The sequence below is a fragment of the Lates calcarifer genome, linkage group LG19 (genome assembly GCF_001640805.2).
Source record: "Lates calcarifer isolate ASB-BC8 linkage group LG19, TLL_Latcal_v3, whole genome shotgun sequence".
NCBI classification, from domain to species: domain Eukaryota; kingdom Metazoa; phylum Chordata; class Actinopteri; family Centropomidae; genus Lates; species Lates calcarifer.
In genome coordinates, this window is record NC_066851.1 from 9,280,749 (window position 1) to 9,305,029 (window position 24,281).

General features: G+C 42.3%; 3 protein-coding genes across 5 annotated transcripts; 2 read left to right on the forward strand and 1 right to left on the reverse strand.

The window, feature by feature from the left end:
• Positions 1–817: 817 nt before the first annotated feature.
• LOC108892577 (kelch-like protein 28) lies at positions 818–9,012 on the forward strand. Of its 3 annotated transcripts, none has more exons than XR_007815191.1 (6): positions 818–962; positions 1,864–2,124; positions 2,216–2,853; positions 2,993–3,436; positions 4,745–4,930; positions 5,030–5,168. XR_007815191.1 is itself a non-coding variant. In XM_018690223.2 (6 exons), exons 2-6 carry the CDS (start codon positions 1,864–1,866, stop codon positions 5,533–5,535), a joined length of 1,716 nt encoding a protein of 571 aa, XP_018545739.1. In that variant the 5' UTR covers positions 818–962; the 3' UTR covers positions 5,536–9,012. The 3 variants fall into 3 exon arrangements, 2 of the variants coding, with proteins under 2 accessions (XP_018545739.1, XP_050934209.1); XM_018690223.2 differs by lacking the exon at positions 4,745–4,930 and adding an exon at positions 5,372–9,012 and having other exon boundaries at positions 5,030–5,238; XM_051078252.1 differs by lacking the exons at positions 4,745–4,930; positions 5,030–5,168 and adding an exon at positions 4,317–4,727.
• A 61-nt stretch (positions 9,013–9,073) lies between these two features.
• Positions 9,074–12,739, reverse strand: lg19h14orf28 (linkage group 19 C14orf28 homolog). Its single transcript, XM_018690224.2, is given in 7 exon segments — positions 9,074–10,213; positions 10,215–10,272; positions 11,026–11,160; positions 11,250–11,290; positions 11,292–11,340; positions 11,771–12,295; positions 12,590–12,739. Coding segments are annotated over 7 exon segments (1,020 nt in total). The 5' UTR covers positions 12,676–12,739; the 3' UTR covers positions 9,074–10,087.
• A 384-nt stretch (positions 12,740–13,123) lies between these two features.
• Positions 13,124–24,191, forward strand: LOC108892567 (C-1-tetrahydrofolate synthase, cytoplasmic-like). The gene is given in 29 exon segments (XM_018690202.2): positions 13,124–13,327; positions 15,624–15,654; positions 15,656–15,709; positions 15,939–15,998; positions 16,097–16,150; positions 16,310–16,446; positions 16,622–16,722; positions 16,818–16,954; positions 17,357–17,468; positions 17,583–17,710; positions 17,803–17,900; positions 18,030–18,203; positions 18,419–18,555; positions 18,665–18,711; positions 18,803–18,910; positions 18,994–19,068; positions 19,152–19,254; positions 19,379–19,455; positions 19,595–19,735; positions 19,832–19,900; positions 20,148–20,259; positions 20,453–20,592; positions 20,896–20,937; positions 21,227–21,327; positions 22,194–22,371; positions 22,524–22,631; positions 22,727–22,879; positions 23,295–23,405; positions 23,511–24,191. Coding segments are annotated over 28 exon segments (2,805 nt in total). The 5' UTR covers positions 13,124–13,289; the 3' UTR covers positions 23,385–23,405; positions 23,511–24,191.
• Positions 24,192–24,281: the final 90 nt, after the last annotated feature.

The window sequence follows — 24,281 nt, forward strand, 5'->3', positions numbered from 1 at the left end:
CTGTTTTTTCCACATATGTATATATTTTTCCTGTCCACACATTTACGGTTTTATTGACTGATAAAAACAAACAAAACTAAAATAAACAAAAACAGATTACTGCCTTAGAATGATGACTACAAATGCTATTCCTACACCCATGTTGTGGGACACAAATGAGTTTCACGATAAAAAATGTTATCATAATTTGTTTTATATAACGATACATTTGCATTTATAACACGCATTATACATAACACATTTGTTCATAACTTTTAAGCTTTTTAACAATGAAAGGAAAATAAATGAAAGTCAATATATTTACTCCAAAGGACACTTTTGATGTCCTTGCTTTACTATAAATGTATGCAACTTTAAACATAACATCTGAGCATATTTCCAAGGTAAATGTTTACTTACTTTTTACTCCATTTAATAGTATTAAATTATAGCAGTATATAACGCTGACATGGCCCAATAGCACACTACGTACTCTATATATGTTTTATATTTAGATTTTCCATTTTAAAAACAGATTTGCATTTTTACATTATTTTAAAGAATGTTTCTTTTGGGTATCATGTTTATAAGAAACACACTCTTATACTGTGGTGTGAGTATGTGCTTTGTTGATATGAATATGTCAGTGGGATAATGTTTTTAGTTCCTCTAAATAAAAATACTGCTAAAGTTCACTCTAAGCATTGTAATATTTTTGTAGTTTGTCGATTGCTAACGTAAACACGGCTCTTCCCTGTAAACAGCTGTGACTGTCGTCGTTTTATTTTGAAAACAGCGGAAGTGGGTGTGCTGCTCTGATAGCTCGTTATTATAAGAGCTCATCGGTAGCTTGGAGGCTAGGTTGGCAGTAGGTTGTTTTCCTGATAGCCGCCCGGGGTCCTCATTCGTCGCCGCTGAACTCCGACACTGCAAAATCTGTCATTAACGTTACAGCGGCACACAAGACGGACTATAGGTTACAGGTTTGTTCTCCTTAATTTGACGGTATGAAAATGTTATCTGACAGCTAGCTATAACGTCACGTTTTGTATCTGTCAGCCATGTTACTGTATATCAATCAATGATGCAGCTAGCCACAGTAACCGTGTTTATTTTTAGCAGCTAACCTGCGCTGACTGCAGTGCAATGGAACAGAGATATAGGCGCTGTGTATTTGCTGGAGTCAAACATTGTTGACAATACTGTGGTGACATGAATGTTGATGTTAATGTAAATGTGATATCCGTGGAATTTTTTTCCTGCAAAAACCAAGCTGTTGTAGGTCTTGGAAGTGTGTTAGCGCACTAGCTATCTGCTGATGTAAAGCTAAGAGGTAGCTAGCGAGTTTTGATCTGGCCATGTCCTCCGTTCAGAAATCAAGCCAAGGCCCCACAGTCATAAAACTAACATTTAACGTCATTGTGATCGGATGTCATAAAGCATGAATGCATAGCAGCATTTACGCAGTTGACTTGAGATAAACCTGAAAAAAATGTGCTTTCTAGCCAGTGAGGTTGGTTAACTTTAAGCAGCGTTAGCCTTGGATTAAGAAGATCAAGCTTCTTTAGCTTGCCTCGCAGCAGACCGCTAACAGAGCAGGTCGGAACAACTACTGTATCACTTCAAAACATCCCTGAATGCATCATACTGCCCAGGCATGTTTCCGACGCGTGCTGTAATTACGTCATGTTGCACAGGCCTATGTTTAGTTGACTTGTCGGGCTTGTAGTCTCACAGACAAGATGATAAGTGGTTAATTTACAGGATTTCCAGTATGTTTCCATTGGTTGTTAGTCACATGCTAGTTAATCAGAAGGATTTCACTGAATCAGTAGCCTTTGCACAATGTCAACACAGCACTGATGTGTGGATTCCTGCTCTCAGATGGACCAGCAGGACCAGTCCTATATGTTTGCCAGTCTGACACGGCCTCACTCAGAGCAGCTGCTGCAAGGCCTCCAGCTCTTGCGGCAGGATCACGAACTATGTGACATTGTCCTGCGCGTGGGTGATGCCAAGATCCATGCCCACAAAGTAGTGTTGGCCAGCATCAGTCCTTACTTCAAGGCCATGTTCACGGGTAACCTGTCAGAAAAGGAAACCTCTGAGGTGGAATTCCAGTGCATCGATGAGACCGCCTTGCAGGTATACTTGGAGCCAGCAGACATTAACCGCACTGATTTACTGCTGAAACACGGGTTTTGTTTATGTGACGCATTTACTCTTTGTCTTCCAGGCCATCGTTGAGTATGCCTACACTGGCACAGTGTTTATCTCCCAGGAAACAGTGGAATCTCTGCTACCGGCTGCCAACTTGCTCCAGGTTAAGCTAGTACTTAAGGAGTGCTGCTCCTTCTTAGAGAGCCAGCTGGATGCCGGGAACTGTATAGGCATCTCCCGCTTTGCAGAGACATATGGCTGTCATGATCTGTGCCTAGCTGCAACTAAGTTCATCTGTGAGAACTTTGAAGAGGTTTGTCAGACAGAGGAGTTTTTTGAACTGACAAGGGCCGAGTTGGACGAAATTGTGTCCAATGACTGCCTTAAGGTGGTCACAGAGGAGACTGTGTTTTACGCCCTGGAATCGTGGATCAAATACGATGTAACTGAGAGACAGCAGCATCTGGCTCAGCTGCTGCACTGTGTTCGCCTTCCACTCCTCAGCGTCAAATTCCTCACTCGCCTATATGAAGCCAACCACCTTATACGGGATGACCATGCGTGCAAGCACCTGCTCAACGAGGCCCTCAAATATCATTTTATGCCTGAGCACCGACTCTCCTATCAGACTGTGTTGTCGGCACGGCCCAGGTGTGCTCCGAAGGTGCTGCTTGCAGTTGGAGGCAAGGCTGGACTGTTTGCCACATTAGAAAGGTAATTATGATAATGTCTAGGAAATCATTTTAAACAATATTGAAAAGGTAACTTTCCATACGTCTGTACTGTCTATGTTTTTGTTATGTTCTATGTTTAAAACCAGACTTATCGGATGATATCTGCCTTTCTCTTGCAGCATGGAAATGTATTTTCCTCAGACAGACTCGTGGATAGGACTGGCCCCTCTCAGTGTGCCACGATACGAGTTTGGTGTAGCAGTGCTGGACCACAAGGTGTACGTGGTGGGGGGCATCGCCACGCACATGAGACAGGGCATTAGCTATCGGAGACACGAGAGCACAGTGGAGAGCTGGGACCCAGAAAGCAACACCTGGTCCTCGGTGGAGCGCATGGCAGAGTGCCGCAGCACTCTCGGGGTGGTGGTCCTGGCTGGAGAGCTGTACGCCCTGGGAGGCTACGACGGCCAGTATTACCTCCAGTCAGTGGAGAAATATGTCCCTAAGTTGAAGGAGTGGCAGCCAGTGGCACCCATGACAAAATCCCGCAGCTGCTTTGCCACAGCTGTGCTGGATGGCATGGTGTATGCTATTGGAGGCTACGGCCCAGCCCACATGAACAGGTAATATCACTGAAGATGGTTATTATTTGTTATCTGTTGGAAATAAATCTTACTTGTAGGTGGGTTTTTGGAAATATACAGTACATGAGTTTTTATTAAACATAAGGAGTCTAATGAAGATGTAAGAAGGTGAGAAAGTGGCAAAACCTTTTATGTTGTTGTGTGTATAAACTGTGAATAGCAAAATCATGCATCATCCTGTACAATGTTGAATGCAGGAATTTTAATGGGAAGGTTACATAAAGTTAATCACCGTATTCTGTTGAACATGTGACCAAATAATGATCAAAACTTAAAATAATTCGTTCTGTGGCAGCTCAGTTTCTTTCTGTTTAGTTGATGATGAATCTCTTTTCCTGCAACTGTAATCTCTCCCACTGAATTTTCTCTATAATGTGAAGACTGCAGAAAGCCACATACGATCAAAACGTGCAGCTAACCTTTCTTTGTTCCTATAGATGACATTTGACATCAGTAACCTATGGTTGTGGCGTTCCACCACACCTTTAAAAAAAAATAGCCTTTGATCCCAGTGAAAAGCTTCTAGCCCCTTTCAGAACTCCTAACCTGGCTTTCTCTCTCAAGGTCTTGTTAGTTATTTAATAGAACTTGCAATCAAGTGAAGGATATCAAGTGCTGCTGAGAAAATGGCCAGGAACCTGTTAATGAGTGAAGAAGAGTCAGAGCAGGAGTGGTTGCTGAAGTTTCATCGAGAGGGTGCCTGACTGTGTGCTGCTAGTTAGACCTTTGTTGTTGCTGTGGATCTCTAGAGAGCAGTGTCTCTGTTGCTTGTTTCCTTGACTCCCGAAACCCCTCTGGAGAATGTGTTTGGACAAAGAATCTTTGGGGACTATGTTTTTTTTTCTTTCTCTTCCCCCAGTGGCTCATCTGTCCTTGCACAGTGCAAAACAAGGTTCCAGTGGCTGTCAAGGTTTCATTTGACTCTGGTCTCTGATATACACACTGCTATTGGTGGAATCGTTACTAGTTGCACTTGTTGTGTTTGTGTGTGTAATCAAGCCATCTGAACTAAACCTTTCCTCTCTGTAGCCAGAAATATTGCTCCAGTTTGTACTAGTGCTGAATTCAATGTGCGTGTGACATTAAACTAAATGCACAGTTTATAACATTATAGTAAACTAAATTAGCTTGTAAGAGAGAATTGGAAGGAGCTTTGAAATATATAATTTTACAGTGGTACTGCAGTTTACCGAACAACCATAAAGATATTTATAACTAATTAAAAGTTAAATTAAAGGTCAGTGCCACTTCATTACCTCATAACAGTTTCTTATTTGATGTATACAGGTTCATGACACATAACACTGGTATGCAAAGCTGATACACACACTGCTGTTAAAAAAAGTGGTTATATTAGTTCATGGGATGTGTAATCCAGTGAGCAGGAACTGGTCACAAGGGTTACAACCAGAAACTCTTCAGAATCAAAGGACATGAAACCAGAACTGTCTGCACAGCTAGCTACTACCAGCTGTGAGTGATATTTGTTATTTGAGTGAACTGACCCTTTTAATTCATTGTTGAATTTTTATTTATTTATTTTAAAAATGATGTTGTGTCTGTCCTGTGCAGCGTGGAGCGGTACGACCCCAGCAAGGATGCCTGGGAAATGGTAGCCCCCATGGCAGATAAGAGGATCAACTTCGGAGTAGGCGTCATGCTCGGCTTCATATTCGTGGTGGGTGGACACAATGGAGTGTCGCACCTGTCCAGCATTGAGAGGTATGATCCACACCAGAACCAGTGGACAGCCTGTCGACCAATGAACGAACCACGCACGGGTGAGTTTATGTCGTACTTGGAAACACCGTCCGTACAATACTTTGTAGATAATAATTGTGATTATTGCATCTGGAAAATGTTGACGGATGCCTGTAACTGGATAAATGTGACTGTGGCGTCATTGTCTCACAGGCGTGGGCTCTGCCATCGTGGACAACTACCTCTATGTGGTGGGAGGTCACTCCGGGTCATCCTACCTGAACACTGTCCAGCGCTATGACCCCATCTCAGACAGCTGGTTGGACTCGAGCGGCATGATGTATTGCCGCTGTAACTTTGGTCTGACAGCCCTTTGACCCATGGCCCAGCCAGCTAGGACCCAATAAGAGAACTTAGACACAAAGACTTTTCTTTTTTGTTGTCTCCTCCTTCTTCCCCACATTCATCCTCCAGGTGTAGAGGAGCGCTGCACACCGACGGGAACACCAGAGGAGAGAGAGAGGGGGGGAGAGCCTGCTGGGTGGATGGATGTGCCGGGCTAGCTCACTGGCTAGAGAGGGAACCACAGACATGGCTGCAGAGACGAAGAGCTATGAAGTTGTGCGGATAAGAAAGGAAGGTGATCGGACGGCTGCTGTCACGGGCACAAGGAGACGACCGCTCTACTGCTGCTGGACCACAATGAGGACTCTGAGCCATTTCCCAGAGGATTGTGGGAGAAATCTTGTCACTTTTTGTTTCAAAATTCTCTGTCACGTTAGCAGACATTGTATTTTTGTTCTCCTACATGCCATTAATTGTGTTTAACACTTAAATCTTTTTTTTATTTCCCTGCTGCAACCGGAAACCATGTGTTCGAAATTTTGTAGAACACCGCAGTTTGCTTGTGTATTTGTATGAATATGTGGTTGTTGGCCATGTAGTGTGTATGTCCATGTGTGTATGCTCGAGGGGTACGTGCATGTCAGATAGGATTGTTTTGTTACGTGTTTGCGTGCGGAACTGATGCTCGGGCTCAGCGACACAGGAGTTCTGCATCAAAATCAGTGCTTCACAAAACAGAGAAAAGTTGGAATCTTTATATTTTCTCAAAAAGGGCTGCCTTTTTCTCTCTTGTAAATGGTCTAAATGAAATATATAGATATGAATATATCCTCTAGTGCATTGCCTGTAAATGTTTTTCTGCACTGGGTCACTAGTGTGTGCGCGAATGTGTGTGTAGTTCGATTCCAAGGGTCAACGTAGAGGTGAATGACGAATTCTCCTGAGAGTGTTTGCCACCAGTTTCTGCTTCATCCTCGGAGCCATTTAAAAATCCCCATGTTCTAGCTTCTGTTACATCTTCCTAAGGTCAGGTCATGCACTTGCTACTCTTCACAATAGTTGAAATCGACCTTGGCCCTCTTTCCACCCTTTGGTCTGTACACAATACCAACTGGTGCTATATTTAGGATTCAGGATTCAGCTGTTTGTCTGTGTTGCCTCACACAATTAGGTCAGCCTCTGTTCAGCCTTTGCTACATTACTGCGTTAGATGTTTAGTCATTTGATTTATGTGCATTTAAATGCGTAAAATCCAAATGGCCCCCAACCATGCAATAAAATCAAGTCTTACTGAAAGGGAAGCCTGTGGTTGGTCAACCACAAACTTCTGTCCTCATGATTCCCCAAAACTCCTAAAATTGGCACTATATTTGGTTTGACTTTTGCTTTTTTATCATTTAAAATATGTCCTTATTAATGTTTCCTTCACATTGGCCCTGTTGCAGGATATGAGCATGCTTTGCCATTGACTCTATGCCTGCTGCCAGTACAATGTCACTCTCTTAGCTATGAACAAGACTCTTTTCTGCTGATCTGACACCTGGTCTTTGCGCGCGCCAACCCATCACCAAACGTGAACCTCATGTGGCCAAGGTCTTGCTTGCAAGCTCAGGTTTGAGGTCATTTGTTCTCAACTTCATGTAAAGTGCCAAAACATGACAAGATTTTTTTTTCTTCTTTTTTTTCCTCACCGCCCTAGCGTTAAAAATCATACACCCCCCGCGTGCCACAACTGAAACCCTCTCCTCTCGTCCTTACTGCTAATGTATTAGCATTACTTCTTCCATACTTTCATATATGGAGATGGACGATAGAGCACTAAGGGCTGTGCTAGCCAACCCGGGCCAAGTTGTCACTGTCACCAGTCCTGTGTCCTGGGAGAGAAACCAGACTAGCAGACTCTGAGTGCTCTCTCACGGTGTGTTTGACCCCCCCAGGCTGGCTGAGGGCACAGCCTCGGGGCACGACTGACGGGGACAGGTCAAGCAACGCACAGCAATAGAGGGGGCACTAGACTAGGAAAAGGCTAGGGTGCGATGTGTCTTTGTTGAGCCACTGTTCATGTTTGAGTCGAGTTTGAGTTGCTGTGTGCACTGATGTTTGCACATAATGTGGAAACTTTAACCAAGCTCTGCATTGCACTTACCAAACTATTTGATACATATTGTAATTTGTACATATGTTTTAATTTAGGCTAATGGCATTTAGATAATGCAATAAGACTTCTGTTCCCTGTGTGGATGAATACGTTTTGTGTTTGTCTCTTTTTAAAAAGCCAAGGCATTTCATATTGCTGTAACAGACCCCCCCCCCCCAGCATGTCTGTTGATTCACACTGTTGGCTGGTAACATGGACGTCTAACAAAACATCAAATGGTACCACTGACTTTGCCTCATCCTACCAGACATCTTGTGTTTGTTGCGCATGCTGGTTCATTTCTACAAGGCTTATGTTTATCGAGGCAGATTCTAATTGATAGCTCACAATTTTATTAATTAATGGCTAAACTGAGGTATATACCTTTTAAAAAAAATCCACCACATACATAGTCTTGTAAACACTAGACAGGACGTGTGCTCTTCCACTTTGCTCTTGTACTCTAAAACTAATGTGATAGATGAGAACTTTAATGACATTTGCCTTGCATATACTGGTCAGGGTGTCACTGGTGAGACTTTTAGTTTGTTGCAGATTGTTGGCATCACCATATTTCCTTTCAATTTCTGCTTTATTTTGAAAGTGTAAACAACCCAATCTGTATTCCTGCAAATATGTCATTTTATTTTAGAAAGATGTGAATGTTTTTTTTTTTTTTGGTATTTATAATTTGTACTGTTTATGTTCTGTAACCTGATTTGTTTTCTGTCTATTGTAATAGATGTTGTCAGTCACTTTACCACAGCCACAGCACAAATCACGCTGGCGTAATTCTGTGCTGCTGCCATGATTCATCTAGCATCAATGTGTTATGTGTAATGTCATGATTTCTGAGGTGTATACTAACTACTACTTTACTGAATTTTGGAGAGAGGCTGACGAAAAAAATCTGCAAACGTGAATCTGCAAAAGGAAAGGGATGTTGAAATTGAGTTTGTACGCATTTTTTTTAATTATGGCCTAACCAATGTCATGTTTTTGCCACCACTCTCACCAAAGTGCTTGTTCAACAAAGAGAGCAGATGGACGACTAACACCTGGTCTGCAACAGCCTGCCACTCTAATGTTTGTGTCTGAGAGAAAAAAATCCTTTGAAACTGATGTCAATGTTAGCCAAATGACCACTCTGCTTCTTTTTACATTTCCCATCGTGTGTCTGGAGTTAAGGTGACGATCTTGAATTTTATATCCTGTGGATTAATACTGGAAGTTACAAGATAACCTTAGGTGTAGAAACAGTAGCTTTTCACATTTTATCATGTTTTGATTGAAGACATTTTACATACATTTTAGTCAGTTTGTGTGGTGCAGTTGTACCCAGTTTAAAATAAATGCCTGCCTTAAAAGGTAATCTTGCTTTTATGTGGCTCTTGTTATATCCATCCATGCAACAAAATAAATCGATACACGTGTACGCCAAAATATTTGTATTTGCATTTTAAAGACAGTGTCTGTATAGAAAAACAGTCATCGAACACTAACCATGATTGAGGATTTATGTTCAACAGGATTCACTTTCACAAACTTCCCTTAGCAGAGGCACTGCGTGATACTAGTTATTCTCTTGAGGTTAAAAACTATTACAAAATAACACATAAATGTACATATTTCCTGTGTTGGGAGACTGCAGTGTATGCTGAGCTAGTGTTAAAATGCTTGAATTCAGTTTTATCAGTATGGATGTGCTGCCAGCTTAGTGGTCTGGAAGCCAAATAAGTAATATATATAACATTGATATGATTTAAGAACTTTGTGTTTTAACATTCACTTATTTAAAGATTGTAAGAAAAAACAAGGAGTTAACCTGACATGGACCTTGACCTTGTTTGGTTGTTTCTGATCCTCAGACCACAGTCTACATAGAAAAAAGCACCAATTCATGTTCAGGAAAGCGTTGATATGCATAAATGTAAAGTTAAATAGACACTAACAAAACTGGTATGCCCCAGTTTTGATGGAAATGTATACAGCCAATCTCATCTCCTGTGCAATTCCCCTTTAAGGGAAAATGCAGCCCCACAGTGTAATCTATTTAACAACCATGACCTTTTTAAAATCTGAGTGGCGTACTATAACGCGCACTATGTGCATTATTCATTGACATGGTCATCTATGCATATCAAGCCAGAACTATTGTAGTCCATTATATTCTTGGATTCCAAGCATGCCCCCAAAAAGAAGTCATTTTCATTTCACGCACAGTAAGCGTTCAGGTGAAACGGAGCATGCTTACAGCTAACAGATGAAGCAAATGCTGCCAGGAATTAATTAAAAACTCTATATGAGCAGAGTAACATGATTTCAGTAACGTAATGCCATCCGCAAGGTCCTGACGAAATAATCACAGGCAAATAATCACAAGCCTCCACTCCTGTGCTTCGGTGCAACTCCTGCTCATCGTCTGTTTTTGTCCACTTGAGATGCGTTCATTTGTCCGAGGCACGGATGTAGACCAGAGAGGACAGCAGCAGGAGCTCCGGTGGCTTGTGTAACAGGATCAGATTGTCACTTCTCAAACCATCATAGTGCATCCAGCAGCCGTCTATCTGGAAAGGCTGCAGAATAGTGATGCTCCTCCTTGTTGAAGAGTGTGGCGCCCTCTAGTAAGTACCTGTGAAGAAAAGAGTTCTTCAGACCATTTTCTTTATGAGTAGTGGGGGAAAACAACACTTTCTCACACTTGGTCTAGGGACAAAGGTGTATCAAAGGCAGAGACAAATCAAAAAACTTCATGTGATGTAAAAGCAATAAACTCAATAACAGTGGTTTAATTACAGCTGCTTTGTAGGTGTTGAATGCCAGAATCTTCTATAACAAAACAATTTTAAAATTAGGATGAGCTTTCCTTTGCTTCCTTTGACAGTCATCCTACTTTGACCTTGTATTGTTTAGACTATGCACTGTTCTATCTCTCTTTTCCAACTTGTACAAACAAAATAGATTCTTTCTGTAAAACAAAAGCAGGATCAACTTCAGCAGCTCTACATAGGCTGTTTCTGACTTTTCATACACCACTGATCATGCTTTATGACTATGGTATCAAACATGCAGAATCTTTTAAGTCCATAGGAACCTGATCTTAACTCTACCTTGATGTGATGCAACAAAACCAAGAAATCTGTTATTTGTCTTAAAAACACTAATAGGTCTTGCATTCATTTCAGTCGACATTTACTATAGCTTTTGGCCTCTTGAATTGTTTTTCTATGTTTGGCTAAAAGCTGGAAACATGGCCCTGTGCCAGAGCCATTATACTGCAGGTCAGTGCAATGGAAATTCATATGAGAGTAGTTTGCACCACAGTGTGGCCAAACCATGTTACTGTACACAAAGCCAGTGGAAACACACACAGGAAGTTTTGCACCTGTGCTGACAGAGAGCGAGGTGATAAGGAACATAGGACAGCTCCTCCGACTTCCACTGCTGCATGTTGAGGATGACAAAGGGTGGGGGTCCGTGGCAGAAAACCCTCTGAGAGAACTCCCTCAGGCCGTCACACCTGTTAGAAAAAGATTGTCAATTTGTAAAGGAAGTGGAATAAGACTGAACTGAATTAGACGATGATGAACATCCCTCCTTATGTCTCACCCCAGTTCTGAGCAGAGTAGGAGCTTGGGGCAGAAAAACGCAGTCCACGGCCGACTGAATGGGGTCTCTGTGAGGCAGCTCATGAGGAGGGCTGAAGGAGTGAAGTGAAAGACATGGATATCACGTTAACACTCCATTCATTAGGATATGACCTACTTTGTAAGAGGAAAATACCTCTTTTAAAGACAATTAATAGTTTAATAGTAGCAATGAATGCACCCAGGTGGAAATTATTCAAATTTAGTATGTCGAAGTATGAAAAGGAAAACCTCTTTACACTAGCAGACCTGAACTACATGTACTATTTACAGTGCTGACAGGGGACAAAGTCCAGCTGAGCTCTGCTTTAGGACTTTTGATACTTTTCATCATTGAAACAGAACAAAACTGAAATATGGTAGAACATGCGGCAGCTGGTGCTGGGACTTGACACAGAATCTTTGCAGAATGAAAGCAGAGAAAAGTTGCCTTCAAGTTCACTTTGTAGCATCAGGATATTATTCTCCCTGTGTGCAGCATACCTGATGTTGATTGTAGTCTTGAGAAATTCCTGGAAGCGGGCTGGACAGCTCCAGTTGGTGCACAGGCTCTCCTGCATGGTGGACATGAGGTTCTCCAGGTTCTCTGTGAAGTTCTCGTGCTCATTGCCAAACAGGTCTATCTCCAGCGCTGCCTGGTGGATCTCTGAGCGGTACTGTCTTTTAGACATCCTGTCCCAGATCCACAGCATCTTCACTGTGGTGTAGTCACATGAGTCCATCAGGTAGAGGAAATACTCCACAAACTGCTTGCCAAGGAAGACAGCCAGCTCCCTGGGAAAGCGCTGGTTGTCCCGCAGGATCACATAAAGGATCATGAGAAAGCCATCGATGGTGCAGGTGTTTTTTAGGTTGATTTTGACGTACAGAGGAGTGCATGATATGGCCTTCCGTCCTGCCTTAATAGTAAAGACGCCACCCCAAGGGAGCACAGGCCTCCAGAAGGAGCGGTCCTCTTCGTCATTGTTGTTGATGGACGCACGGATTTCCTCAAACAACGTCTTAGACCTAAAGAGACAAACACGCATGTGGGTTAGCAGGGGCTCATACAGAGGTAGTTTGAATGAAGATGAGGTTTAGTTTTTTATCACCGATGGGTTTTGACTGGATCACCGTGAGAGACGGTGGCGTTAGCACTAACGTAAACAGAGACTACGCAAATAGCTGCACGTAACACTGAGTTATCTTACAATAACAAAACAAACCAAGCACTAGCGAATAGCGTCCAGTTACCCTCCAGGGATTAGACAGAGCCCCGCAAAGCTTGCTAATTTAACAAATGAGCAGCTGTTATCAACTTACCTCTCGAAGTAGAGATTGTTCTCAGTGTTTGAAATTCGCGTTTGGAGGTCTTCGGTGTCGTTCAACACACAGAATCTACTCTCCATTGCTCTATGTATTTCTTCATGTCTTACATCGGACTAAACGCCAGGTAACTAAGTATAGTATTTTCTAGCACTTTCTGGTGAATATCTAGATGATGGCACCTTTATAGGGATCCAAACTACGCCAAGTTGGGCCCATACATAAACAGTGCTGTAGGTTTTTTTTGACGGATAATCTAAGCAGTGTGTAAATACAGTGCTGCCCTCTACTGACTCTCGTCGTAATTACACCCCTTCAAGTACCGCCCATTCTCTCCGCGAGGGTGGTATAGCAGAACTGGGAATGTTATTGGTCGATAGATTCTACGAGCTTGTTATAACAGATGTATGATTGGCTCTCAGAGTTGACTGTGTGTCAAAAGCCCCGCCCTCCCATATCGTCATGCCCACTGGTGTAGCCGCTCTACGTCGGACGTTATTCCTGAAAGTTAATACGCTGATTTTTAGCGGTAGTGCTGGACTTGTGAATTGAGCCTGCGCCGCCACCTTTGACTTCGGCGCCTAGCGAATAAACTTAAGTTTTTGGAAGTACTCTTCGCACTCCTCTTCAGGTCAGACAGGCACTGAGTGTGCAGGAGACACCAGCATCTTAGAGCACAGACCTTTGGGATCAAAAGATGTCCACTCAAATTATTAGTGGGAAGGACGTTTCAGCGTAAGTAACAGATTTTATCTGGCACGTTTATGGATGCTCAGGTAGCCTGACGAAACATGTGTACTGGCTAACTAAGGCAGCTAACGAGCAATGTGAGTTACATTACAGTAAGAGCTAGAGTTAACATTACTTGAACTATAAGGAACTCCTTTGCTTTATCTCGCTCTTAGGCAAAAAGCACGCAACTGTCCTATATTTCAAGAATCTGAACTTGACAGCAGAAAACGATTTCATAACGTAGTTTGAATTGATTGTACATGGTGCTGGCCACGTGAATGAAGTGTGCCAGCAGTTTTTACTGATATTTGTGAATTACAAGCTGAAATATCACAGTGGTCTCTTTCTCCAGCTGCATGAAATACCTGTTGACAGTTATGTAGGTCAGCCTAAATGTGTTGACACTAAATGCACTGACTTGTGATTGTCAGTTGTAATTCATGAGGTTGGGTGATTGAAAACTTTGGAATGAATGATCGCAAATCCTGCAGTGTTATGTAAGAGGCTGTGGTGGTGTGATATGATCTTTGTCCCATTGGTCCAGTGACCTCAAGTAGTGAGGCTGACACACACCACTTGTGAAACTCAGAAAGTCCAAACAAACTTTTCATTTGACTTTCTTTTAATATTTGAGTTTAAATGTCTTCCATAGGTTTTAATAGTTCAAAGTTTGAATAAATACAATAACTGCTTGTTAACAAAAAGTCTGACATTTCCAAAACTGTTCTTTCACTAGAAAAGTGCAGGACACTTAGTTGCATGTGCCTGTCACAAGACACGACAGCCTGCACCCAGTTAGCAGCCCCTCACAGTACTCATTAGTTAAATTATTCTATGCAACACAAATTGTCAGCACGGCCCCTCCACAGATCTGCTGTCCATTCAGTTATCTCTGAAGCTTGACAAAAGGTGACATACCACTGACTGTGCTGTGACCTATATAGACTGAAACTGTCTCTGTCTTTAGGAAATACAATTTTCAGTTTAGTTTCCAAAGGTGTTTTCTTCAGAGAAGCAGCTTTTACACAAATGAAACAATGAGAACAATTGCAGTGCTGTCTCTTTTGTATATTTTTATAGGAATATGGCACTAGTTGATCAGTGAGCAGGAATTGTTTTATCAGCTGTCACTGTGATAAGGATTCTTATTATGATACTGTTATTTATTGTCATCTTATTATGATGTTATAATGTTTGGTTTGTATGAAGTCTGGGGATGATCTATGTTTTCATTAGTAGTCTTGAGTTTCTCTGTTCTTCTGGGAGAATAAATGAAGCAACATAGTATTGTGTCATTTCTTCTCTCTGCATCATAGCCTTTAGAAAAGCTAAGATGTAAATGTCTTTGGAGAATGTCTGATGTTGTAAATGAGGCTTGAAGACATTAAGGTTGTCCACTGTTTGGATCAAAGTTATCACTATGAGCACTCTGTGCTTATTTAAAAAAAAAAAAAAAGTTGTTAGAGTATAAAACACCTAGTCACTGAAAGGTCACTGAAACAAAAACTCTCTGAAATTACTTTAAAGGAAGTTCAAATTGTGTCAAGATCCACTGTTTTATATATCCATAATCACTCACAGGATGTGTTTCATCATCTTGGTCAGTGAGGTTCATGTGATGCACAAAGATACTGTGTTTCAAGCCAGCTTTGCTCTGTAGGTTGAAGTTTTAAACACCTTCATCAGTCTATCATGTTGAGTTTGTGTTACTGCTCAGTGGATGAGACAAACAGAGCAGATTAGCTGTGTGTTGTATTGTGTGAATAGTAATACAATCATGGTTGGGCTTTGGTAAAACAGACATTGAACATCTTAGAATAGATCTTAATTTCTATGAGCTAAAGTCCAGGCAGATTTCTATCACCACTTTCTGTCTTTGTGTTTGATTGGTTCATTTGACTTTGCCTAATCTTTGTGTTGAGTGAGGAGATAAGCCAAAACTGAGACAAAGTGTTGGAATGTTTCCCAGTCTCCAGAGCATTAAATGTATAAAGATAAAGCAAAGACAAAGACCAAAGATAAGTCAAGTCTCCTGAAGTGATTTGCTGATGTCCTGGTTTTGTCTGTGCAACCAGGATTCATAGCTGGCATGATAATGTTCACCAGATTCATAAGATAAGATAACCAGATGGCATCTGTTTGAGCACATAATCTGTAACCATTGCAAGAAAAGAGGAAAGGGAATGGGTTACGCTTGTGGCTGTAGTACCATATGGTCCTAACCCTTCTTTTTAAATGCTGCATGCAGAGAGATTAACAGCTCAGTGTGGGGTTTAATTATGTTGTAATGTGTTCTCAGGCAGGTGAGGGAGCGTCTGAAGAAGGATGTAGGAGCAGATGAAGCTTCAGGACCCCAACTTCAGACCTGGTCTAGTTGTTTTACAGGTAAGTGCAAAGTGCTATTCATTATGGGTCTGAATTTAAAAAAAAAAAAAAAAACTTTTTGGTGGCTAATTTCATCATGTGCCTTTGGGCCATCCCCTAGAGATGGTTGGTGGGTGAGAAATGGGTTGTAGCTACAGCTTGGAAACAAAAGTGTACGAATGTGTGTGTGTCTAGAACCTTTTTGTGGATGGACATGTTTACTTAAGCACCACATGTCATGTCTTTGCAGGTTGGAGACCGTGATGATTCAAATCTGTACATCAGCATGAAGTTGAAGGCAGCAGCAGAGGTAAAGAGATTATTTTTTGATATTTATATGCAATATATATACTATTATTCTACTGTATGTTGTAGCAGTTAATCCTAACATTCTTTTTTTTAATGCAGATTGGAATAAATGCCACACATTTGAGACTTCCCAAGACGGCAACAGAGGAGGAGGTGAGAAGAATTAGATCAGAAGAATTAGACTAGTCCAGACTTTTCTGTTTGCACACATGTACAGTTAAACACCCATGCCCTGAATTTGTTGTAGTGCTCTCTAAAGCTCCCGAATTACATTACATTCACCTGAACTTGAAGGCATCTGTCTCTCTGTAGGTTCTTCACAGCATCACAGAGGTGAACGAGAACTCGTCTGTCCACGGCCTCATCGTGCAGCTGCCCTTGGACTCGATCCATAAGATCGACACAGAGAAGGTCACCAACGCCGTGGCCCCAGAGAAGGATGTAGACGGGTAAGAGCAGACACAAACAAAAGATCGGGGTGCTCTCGTTGAAGGTTTGCTTGCTCTCTTTTTGGATCAAACCGGTGTGTTGATAGAAGGATCTTGCCTGGATACTTTTAGATCTGCAGACATTGTTCATTTATGACATTATATAATCTTAATGTGTGTCTTGCTCCATTTGCAGGCTAACCAGCATTAATGCAGGGAAGCTGTCTCGCGGGGACCTGGGAGACTGCTTCATCCCCTGCACGCCAAATGGCTGCATGGAGTTGATCAGGCAGACAGGTAAACACAGAAAACGACACCTGAAGTCTGTGCTCTTAAAATGTAAGAATTAAATGTGGTCTGAATGAACCAATGGATTGACTTCTTTTCAACAGGTGTGTCTGTGGCAGGGAAGAGAGCGGTAGTGATTGGCCGCAGCAAGATCGTGGGTGCGCCGATGCACGACCTGCTGCTGTGGAACCACGCCACCGTCACCACCTGCCACTCCAAAACCGCTGATCTCGCTGGAGAGGTACGGCTGTGACACCACCTGCTCCCTCAACCCCCAGGAACACCCATCAGCAGTTGTGTGTCTCACTCCAGTGAAAGCAGACGAATCAATTAGGCTTTAGCTCAGTTTTTTCATTTCTCTGCGCCACTCTCTGTAGTGATGGTGCGATGGCTTTCAGCAAGTGCCAAATTAAGAGTCAAATCTTATCATCTGTGAATCTCATTTAAAAGCTCCATGAACAATTACAAACCTCTGCTGCCACCAAGTGGTATAAACTATAATATCATGTTCTGTAATGTTTACAAGTACTGCTTTTATCAGGGCTCGACAGCAATTTCCTAAAGGCCAGGATCAGTGTTACACATGAGCTTCTGTTATTCGTTATGCATTGATTCATTCGTGTCCATCACTGTTTATGTCTAGGTGGGAAAGGCAGACATCCTGGTCGTCGGCATCGGGAAAGCAGAGATGGTGAAAGGAGAGTGGATCAAGAAGGGGGCTGTGGTCATCGACTGTGGCATCAATCACATTCCAGGTTTGATTGTTTCTGAAGCTTTTTTACTTGAATCATTGCGCTCTTTATGTTTTCTATGAGCGAACCAGTAGAGGTCGGTGGTAATTGTGTGGTATTTCCCTCCGTGTCTTTCAGATGAGACTAAAGCCAGTGGGAAGCGGGTGGTGGGTGATGTCCACTACGCTTCAGCAAAGGAGCAGGCTGGCTTCATCACTCCGGTGCCTGGTGGTGTTGGACCCATGACTGTGGCCATGCTGATGGCGGTAAGGTCCATTCAGAGAGTTAATCCTGAAATAAACTCTATGCAGCCAGGAAAGAAGGAAAGCCGACTGTGTACGTGTGTTTGTGTGTATAGAACACAGTGCTGAGTGCAAAGCGCTTCCTGGAGGGACATCAACCAGGGAAGTGGAACATTTCTTGCACCAAACTCAACCTGCAGAAGCCTGTCCCAAGGTTTGTCTCCTTATCCTCCCATCCTCTTACTCACAAGAGCTGAAGCGTTTGTTCAGTTCAAAAAACCACATGCAAGAAGAGCCAGTAGAATACTCTGAATGAGTGTATTTCCTTTGTTCACTCCAACAGTGACATTGTGATCTCTCGTTCCTGTGTGCCCAAGCCCATCGACCGTCTGGCAAGAGAGGTGGGCCTGCTCTCTGATGAGGTGGAACTCTATGGCAAGACTAAGGCCAAGGTCCAGCTCAGTATCGTCAAACGCCTGCAGGCCCAGCCAGATGGCAAATATGTGGTGGTGACTGGGTATGCTGTCAGCAGGTTTTAATCTACTGTGCACTATTGTAGAATTTTTTCACTGGACCATAGCATGTTTTACAAAATGTTTTTTATGCCTTCTGTCTTTATTTTTAGTTCGGTTTGTACATAATAATATAGTGAATAGTCCAAAAAGCTATTGCTTTAAAGTCACACACACTGCAGCAGATATGTTCAGTGCTGACAGTATTTTCTGTCTGCAGCATCACTCCCACCCCTCTTGGTGAGGGAAAGAGCACCACCACCATCGGCCTGGTGCAGGCCCTGGGAGCCCACATGAACCTTAATGTGTTCGCATGTGTCCGCCAGCCTTCTCAGGGACCCACTTTCGGCATCAAAGGTGAGCTAACGTACGCTCAGTGAGAGGTCGCACGGGTTACAGGCTGTCGAAATGTACATTTTAAAGTCCTGTACTGGTTTATGTATGTGGTTTTTTCTCCTGCCAACAGGTGGTGCTGCAGGAGGTGGATATTCACAAGTCATTCCGATGGAAGAGGTGCTGCACTTTTGTTTGACATTAGAAACTCTGCTTATTGTTTAAAAACACAAAGAAAGCAGATTTTAATCAATAAATCTGTTCATTTCAGTTCAACCTCCATCTCACTGGAGACATTCATGCTATCACAGCTGCCAACAACTTGGTGGCTGCTGCCATCGACGCCCGCATGTTCCACGAATCCACACAGTCTGACAAGGTGGGTTCACCCTTTATTTCAGTGGGTTTTATTTTAAATACACTGTTTATAAGTTGATTAACGGATTGTCTCTCCCTCTATAGGCTCTGTACAACCGCTTGGTGCCTCTCAGTGGAGGACAGAGGAAGTTCTCCCCCATCCAGATCAACAGACTGAGAGTAAGTGATCACATCACAGACGAGAAGGTTTTGACTGAACTTATAGTCCATGTCAAACACTGAAGATTTCTGTATTTGTGTAGAAACTGGGTATAGAGAAGACTGACCCCTCCACTCTGACTGAAGAAGAGATCACCCGCTTTGCTCGACTGGACATTGACCCAAGCTCTGTCACCTGGCAGAGAGGTATGAACATTTGAGACGATTCCTGGTCCTAATGACTGATCTTTTGTGTCTCAGAAGGTCTGCTGTGGATTTAGCCTTTTGAACATGTATATAATGGTCATATGGTCTTTTTGTTTCACTTCAGTGTTGGATACTAATGATCGATTCCTGAGGAAGATCACTATTGGCCAGTCGCCAACTGAAAAAGGATACACAAGAGAGGTAAAAAGAAATGATTTATTATTCAGTAAGGGCCACATTTGATGATAATGATCAACTCTGGTGCCCCCTCAGTGGTAGTATCAAAAATTATTATTGATAAGGAGACATGTGTTTACCATGCTCTCTTCCCTTTCTCCAGGCCCAGTTCGACATCACAGTGGCCAGTGAAATCATGGCAGTGCTGGCCCTCACCAGCAGCTTGGAGGACATGCGTCAGCGTATGGCCAAGATGGTCGTGGCCACCAGCCGCAGCGGACAGCCCATCACCACAGAGGACCTGGTCAGTGCTCTAGAGTCTCCTTCATAACTCTACCTTCTGTAGAAGTATAGGTGAAAAAAGGCTCCTGTAATGGAAATGTACTCTTTTGCTTTACAGGGTGTTAGTGGTGCTCTAACTGTGCTAATGAAAGATGCAATAAAGCCAAACCTGATGCAGACTTTGGAGGTGGGTGAAACACTGCATACACACTAACCTATACAGAGCTTTACAAACCTAATACAAAACTATAGCATAACAGCACTTGGATCTTTTAGGATTTTCAGGCTCCCACAAGCTTCCAAAGTTCAGTTTTTTTGTCAGATATTGTTGTGATTCTGTTTATTATTGCGCAAAATCTTTTATCATCCAAATGTGTGTGCCAGAGAGATGACAGTGCCTTGAGTTATGGGTTTTGTATCACATACTTCCACAGGGAACCCCTGTGTTTGTCCACGCGGGCCCGTTTGCCAACATCGCCCATGGCAACTCCTCCATCCTGGCTGATAAAATAGCCCTGAAACTGGTTGGACCCGAGGGCTTTGTAGGTAAGCAGAGCTGAGAAAACTGCTCTACAGTAGCTATTGTCTTCAATATTAACTGCAGCTACTGCTGCTACTGCTGTACATGGTTTTCTTATACTGTACGTGTTGACTGCAGAGATAATGTAGCAGATATATTGTGGTAAGATTACTCTGTATTCCTCACAGCTGTGGTTCTCCTGTCAATTGTTCCCAACAGTGACAGAGGCTGGTTTTGGTGCCGACATTGGCATGGAGAAGTTCTTCAACATCAAGTGCCGCTACTCAGGCCTGAGGCCGCATGTGGTGGTGTTGGTGGCTACCGTCCGAGCCCTGAAGATGCATGGAGGAGGACCAACGGTGAGTTCGGTCGAGTTTTCCTCAGCATTTCAAAAACGAGATGATTACTGTAGTGGCTTTATTTTGAAAAACCACCTAAGCTTTTATATTTACGTACGCATTTTTCCACTGTAAACATTCACACAGTCACCTAAAGCATTTCATGTGTGCAAAACAACATCTCACCTTCTGTCAGTGGATGACACCACTGGGAGTGTGATTAGATTTCCTGCTGAGTTGACGTCATGAAGCAATAACTTTGCGAAATTCCAGTTGTTGGAATGATTAAAATGAAGTAAAACCGTTTACATATTCTTTGTTCAGGTTACTGCTGGGATGCCACTGCCAAAGGAATATGTGGAGGAGGTAATGAAAAATGTTCTTTACTTTAAGTGGTAATATTCTACTGATGAGCTGTAGATAAATGCTGAGTCATCAACATTTATTAGTTTGTACAGGGATGCCTGATTCACAGCTGCTCAATCACATGTCACAAAGGCATTTTATTTTTAAAAGCTTTGTTTGTGTTTATGCATACGGCAAATGCATTCATAAGCATCTACATCAAACTTTTATGTGGACTGAGAGTTTCTCTTTTTTACAACCTCTCTTCATAAGCATATTTCAAAGTGTGTTTGTGTTTACGTGCATGAAGAACCTGGAGCTTCTGGAGAAGGGCTGCAGCAACATGAGGAAGCAGATAGAGAATGCACAGCACTTTGGTGTGCCTGTAGTGGTGGCTGTCAATGGTTTCAAGTAAGTGATGGATAATGACATGGTAGAAAAAGGACTAAAATTACTTATACAACCAGATACGTACAGAGTACCTGTTTTTTTTTTTTTTAAATCTTACTTAAAGCTGCACTTATCAATATTTCTGTATTAGTGAAGGATCAAATGTAATGTGAATGGGGCCACTTACTGTTATAAATCCCCAGAGAATTATCAACCAACTCTGCAGAGAATTTTAGCAACTTTCATCTCTTTGTTTTGTTTTTTGGGCCCACAGCTTTACTGTTTTCATTCACTCTCACAGCTCTCATCAGTGCTGTTTGTAGCAGCAGCAGGCAAAAGCTCAAATAAACCAACTGCACACTATCAACTCAGCATCAAATGGCAAAAATGACAAAGTTAGCAGCTACTGGTGAACATAGTGTAACATTTAGCAGCTAAAGAGCCAGATATTCCCCTTAGGAGTTGGTGGAAGCTAAAAACAGAGCTACTATTGGACTTAGATTCATCAGAATTTCAGAAACTTGACTCCAAATTAATGCAGATGCTGCTTCACATCCGCTGGATGCTTAGGCAACTGTTGCTAACGTGTAAGCCACAACTTTATAGAGTAAAGTATGTCAGTGTTGCGTTTGCACCCTCTTAATGCTGCCCCCAAGTGGTCAATTAATGCATGTTTTTAAAGCAGGATCAAGAGATTGTGAATCTATTAAGTGCTCAGTTATTTGTCATATCAAAAAAATAATACCCCAACAGGTAGAGGTAGAAAGGTATTGTGTCAACAGAGAGATTCTGTGATAAATATTGATGCAACTGTTTTGTGTCATATATAAGGACTCCTGTGTGTCTGGTAATCTCTCATGCCTTTGTTGTGCTGACCCCTCCTGCAGGACAGACACTGAGGCTGAGCTGGACTTAGTCTGCAGCATGGCCAAAGCTGCCGGAGCCTACGATGCCGTGCGATGCTCCCACTGGGCTGAGGGCGGAGCTGGTGCGGTGGCCCTGGGTCAGGCCGTCCAGAGGGCCTCTGGGGCTCCCAGCAACTTTAAGTTCCTCTATGATTTGGAGGTATGGGCTTTCTCATTCATGGCATCCTTTGTTTGGGCTTTGAACTCAAATCAAGTATTGGAAATATGCACATTTTGTCTAGTTGGCATTAGTGTGCAGACATGTCAACTAAAGGACTACACTCCATATGTATATCTCTAATTCCATTTTAGCTCCCCATTGCTGATAAGATTCGAATAATTGCCCAGAAGATCTATGGTGCAGATGATATTGAGCTTCTCCCAGAGGCTCAACACAAGGTGGAGCTCTACACCAAACAGGTCAGAAACACTCAGAATCAATTTGTTTCTTTCATGCGTCACAAATAGGCCTTTGTGAAAGATCCAATATATTTTTTTATGTCCTCTCGCCTCAGGGTTTTGGCAATCTGCCAATTTGCATGGCAAAGACTCACCTGTCGCTCTCTCACGAGGCAGACAAGAAGGGTGTGCCCACAGGGTTCGTCCTGCCAATCAGAGACATCCGAGCCAGTGTGGGCGCTGGCTTTCTGTTCCCACTGGTTGGCACGGTAAGCTCTTATATAAGTTAAACAAAAGGTGCAACAAGGGTGTGACTCCTCACTGCTCTGCACATGCACACCGTCAGACCACATCATGAGATATACAACTTGATTTTTTTCACATCCTCCATTCCATTTCATAAAAATTGAGACTTGTAGTACCAAACTCAACTGTATGAATGCTTTCATTTACATAACAAACATATAATGTTGGCTGTATTTATGCCTTTTTTTCAATCTCTGATGCTGCTGCAACAACGTAAATTTCCCCATTGTGGGACTAATAAAGGATTATCTTATCTTATCTTATCTTATCTTATCTTATCTTATCTTATCTTATCTTATCTTATCTTATCTTATCTTAATGCTGGCATTGACATCATCTGTCATTAAAACTTCTTCTCTGTCTGCGTCTTAATCCTAGATGCCCACCATCCCTGGTCTGCCCACCAGGCCTTGTTTCTATGATATTGACCTGGACCCTGAAACTGAACAGGTCAACGGGCTCTTCTAAAACAGGATGGATGGTACGACGGTAAGGAGGCTAGTTAAAAATGCATGCATGTAAAAATCTCATACAGACATTGGCAGTCACAGATCATAACTAGATATTGCCCTCTCTGTTTCTCTCTGCGTATAGACATGGCCCAGCACCCCCTAACTGAGCCTTAATGAAATGTGACGGACTAATAACTGGAAGTGCCTCGAGCTCATCTGCCAGTGCTTTTTCTTTGTTGTTTTTCACTCAGACACTGACATCTGTAAATAATTGATTCGTTATGCTCAGTGGGCTGCTGATGGGTAAATCAAGAAACTTAATTAATCACAGAACAGTCAATTCCCCAGAGTGTGCCAATCTGCGATAGACGTTTTGCAAGTGGAAAATACATTGTTGACATTTCTTTCAGTTATAGTGACTGCTGCACATAAACAAGCCTAACTCGTATTTCCGCCTCCCAGAACCTCCCAGACTTATGAGCATAAGCTCTGAAGTGGCAGATCTGGAATCTTGCATTAACTACTTGTCTATGTTTTGTATGCACTACACTAGGGGCATCTTCTCCAGGCCACTGTCTTTACCAAGTCTGAACATAAAAATAATGGCGCCTTACAAAACATTTTGTAATTTTTTATTTTTGACCAATGCTGTGACTAATGTCTGTCAAATGTCCTATCTTTCGGTTTCTTTATTCCAATTGAATATTTCTAACACTGTTGGAACAATCTGCACTGAAAATGAACTGTCATGATGCTGTAGATCAGTAATTTCAACCTTTCTGTCAGAAAAGATCAAATAAAGTCTTATTGATGGAAAGCCACATATTGGTGACCTTTAGAGATTTGAGGGTTTTTTTTAACTGTACTTGTCAAACCTGCTCTGAAATTGGAATTTGTTGTCTGTCTACTTATT

What these genes read in the sequence shown, in the direction of transcription:
- LOC108892577 (XM_018690223.2), top strand. Translation starts at nt 1,864, where the DNA reads ATGGACCAGCAGGACCAGTCCTATATGTTTGCCAGTCTGACACGGCCT. An exon ending in CTGTTTGCCACATTAGAAAG is followed by an intron (nt 2,854 to 2,992) that starts GTAATTATGATA and finishes TTTCTCTTGCAG; the next exon opens with CATGGAAATGTATTTTCCTC. An exon ending in AATGAACGAACCACGCACGG is followed by an intron (nt 5,239 to 5,371) that starts GTGAGTTTATGT and finishes ATTGTCTCACAG; the next exon opens with GCGTGGGCTCTGCCATCGTG.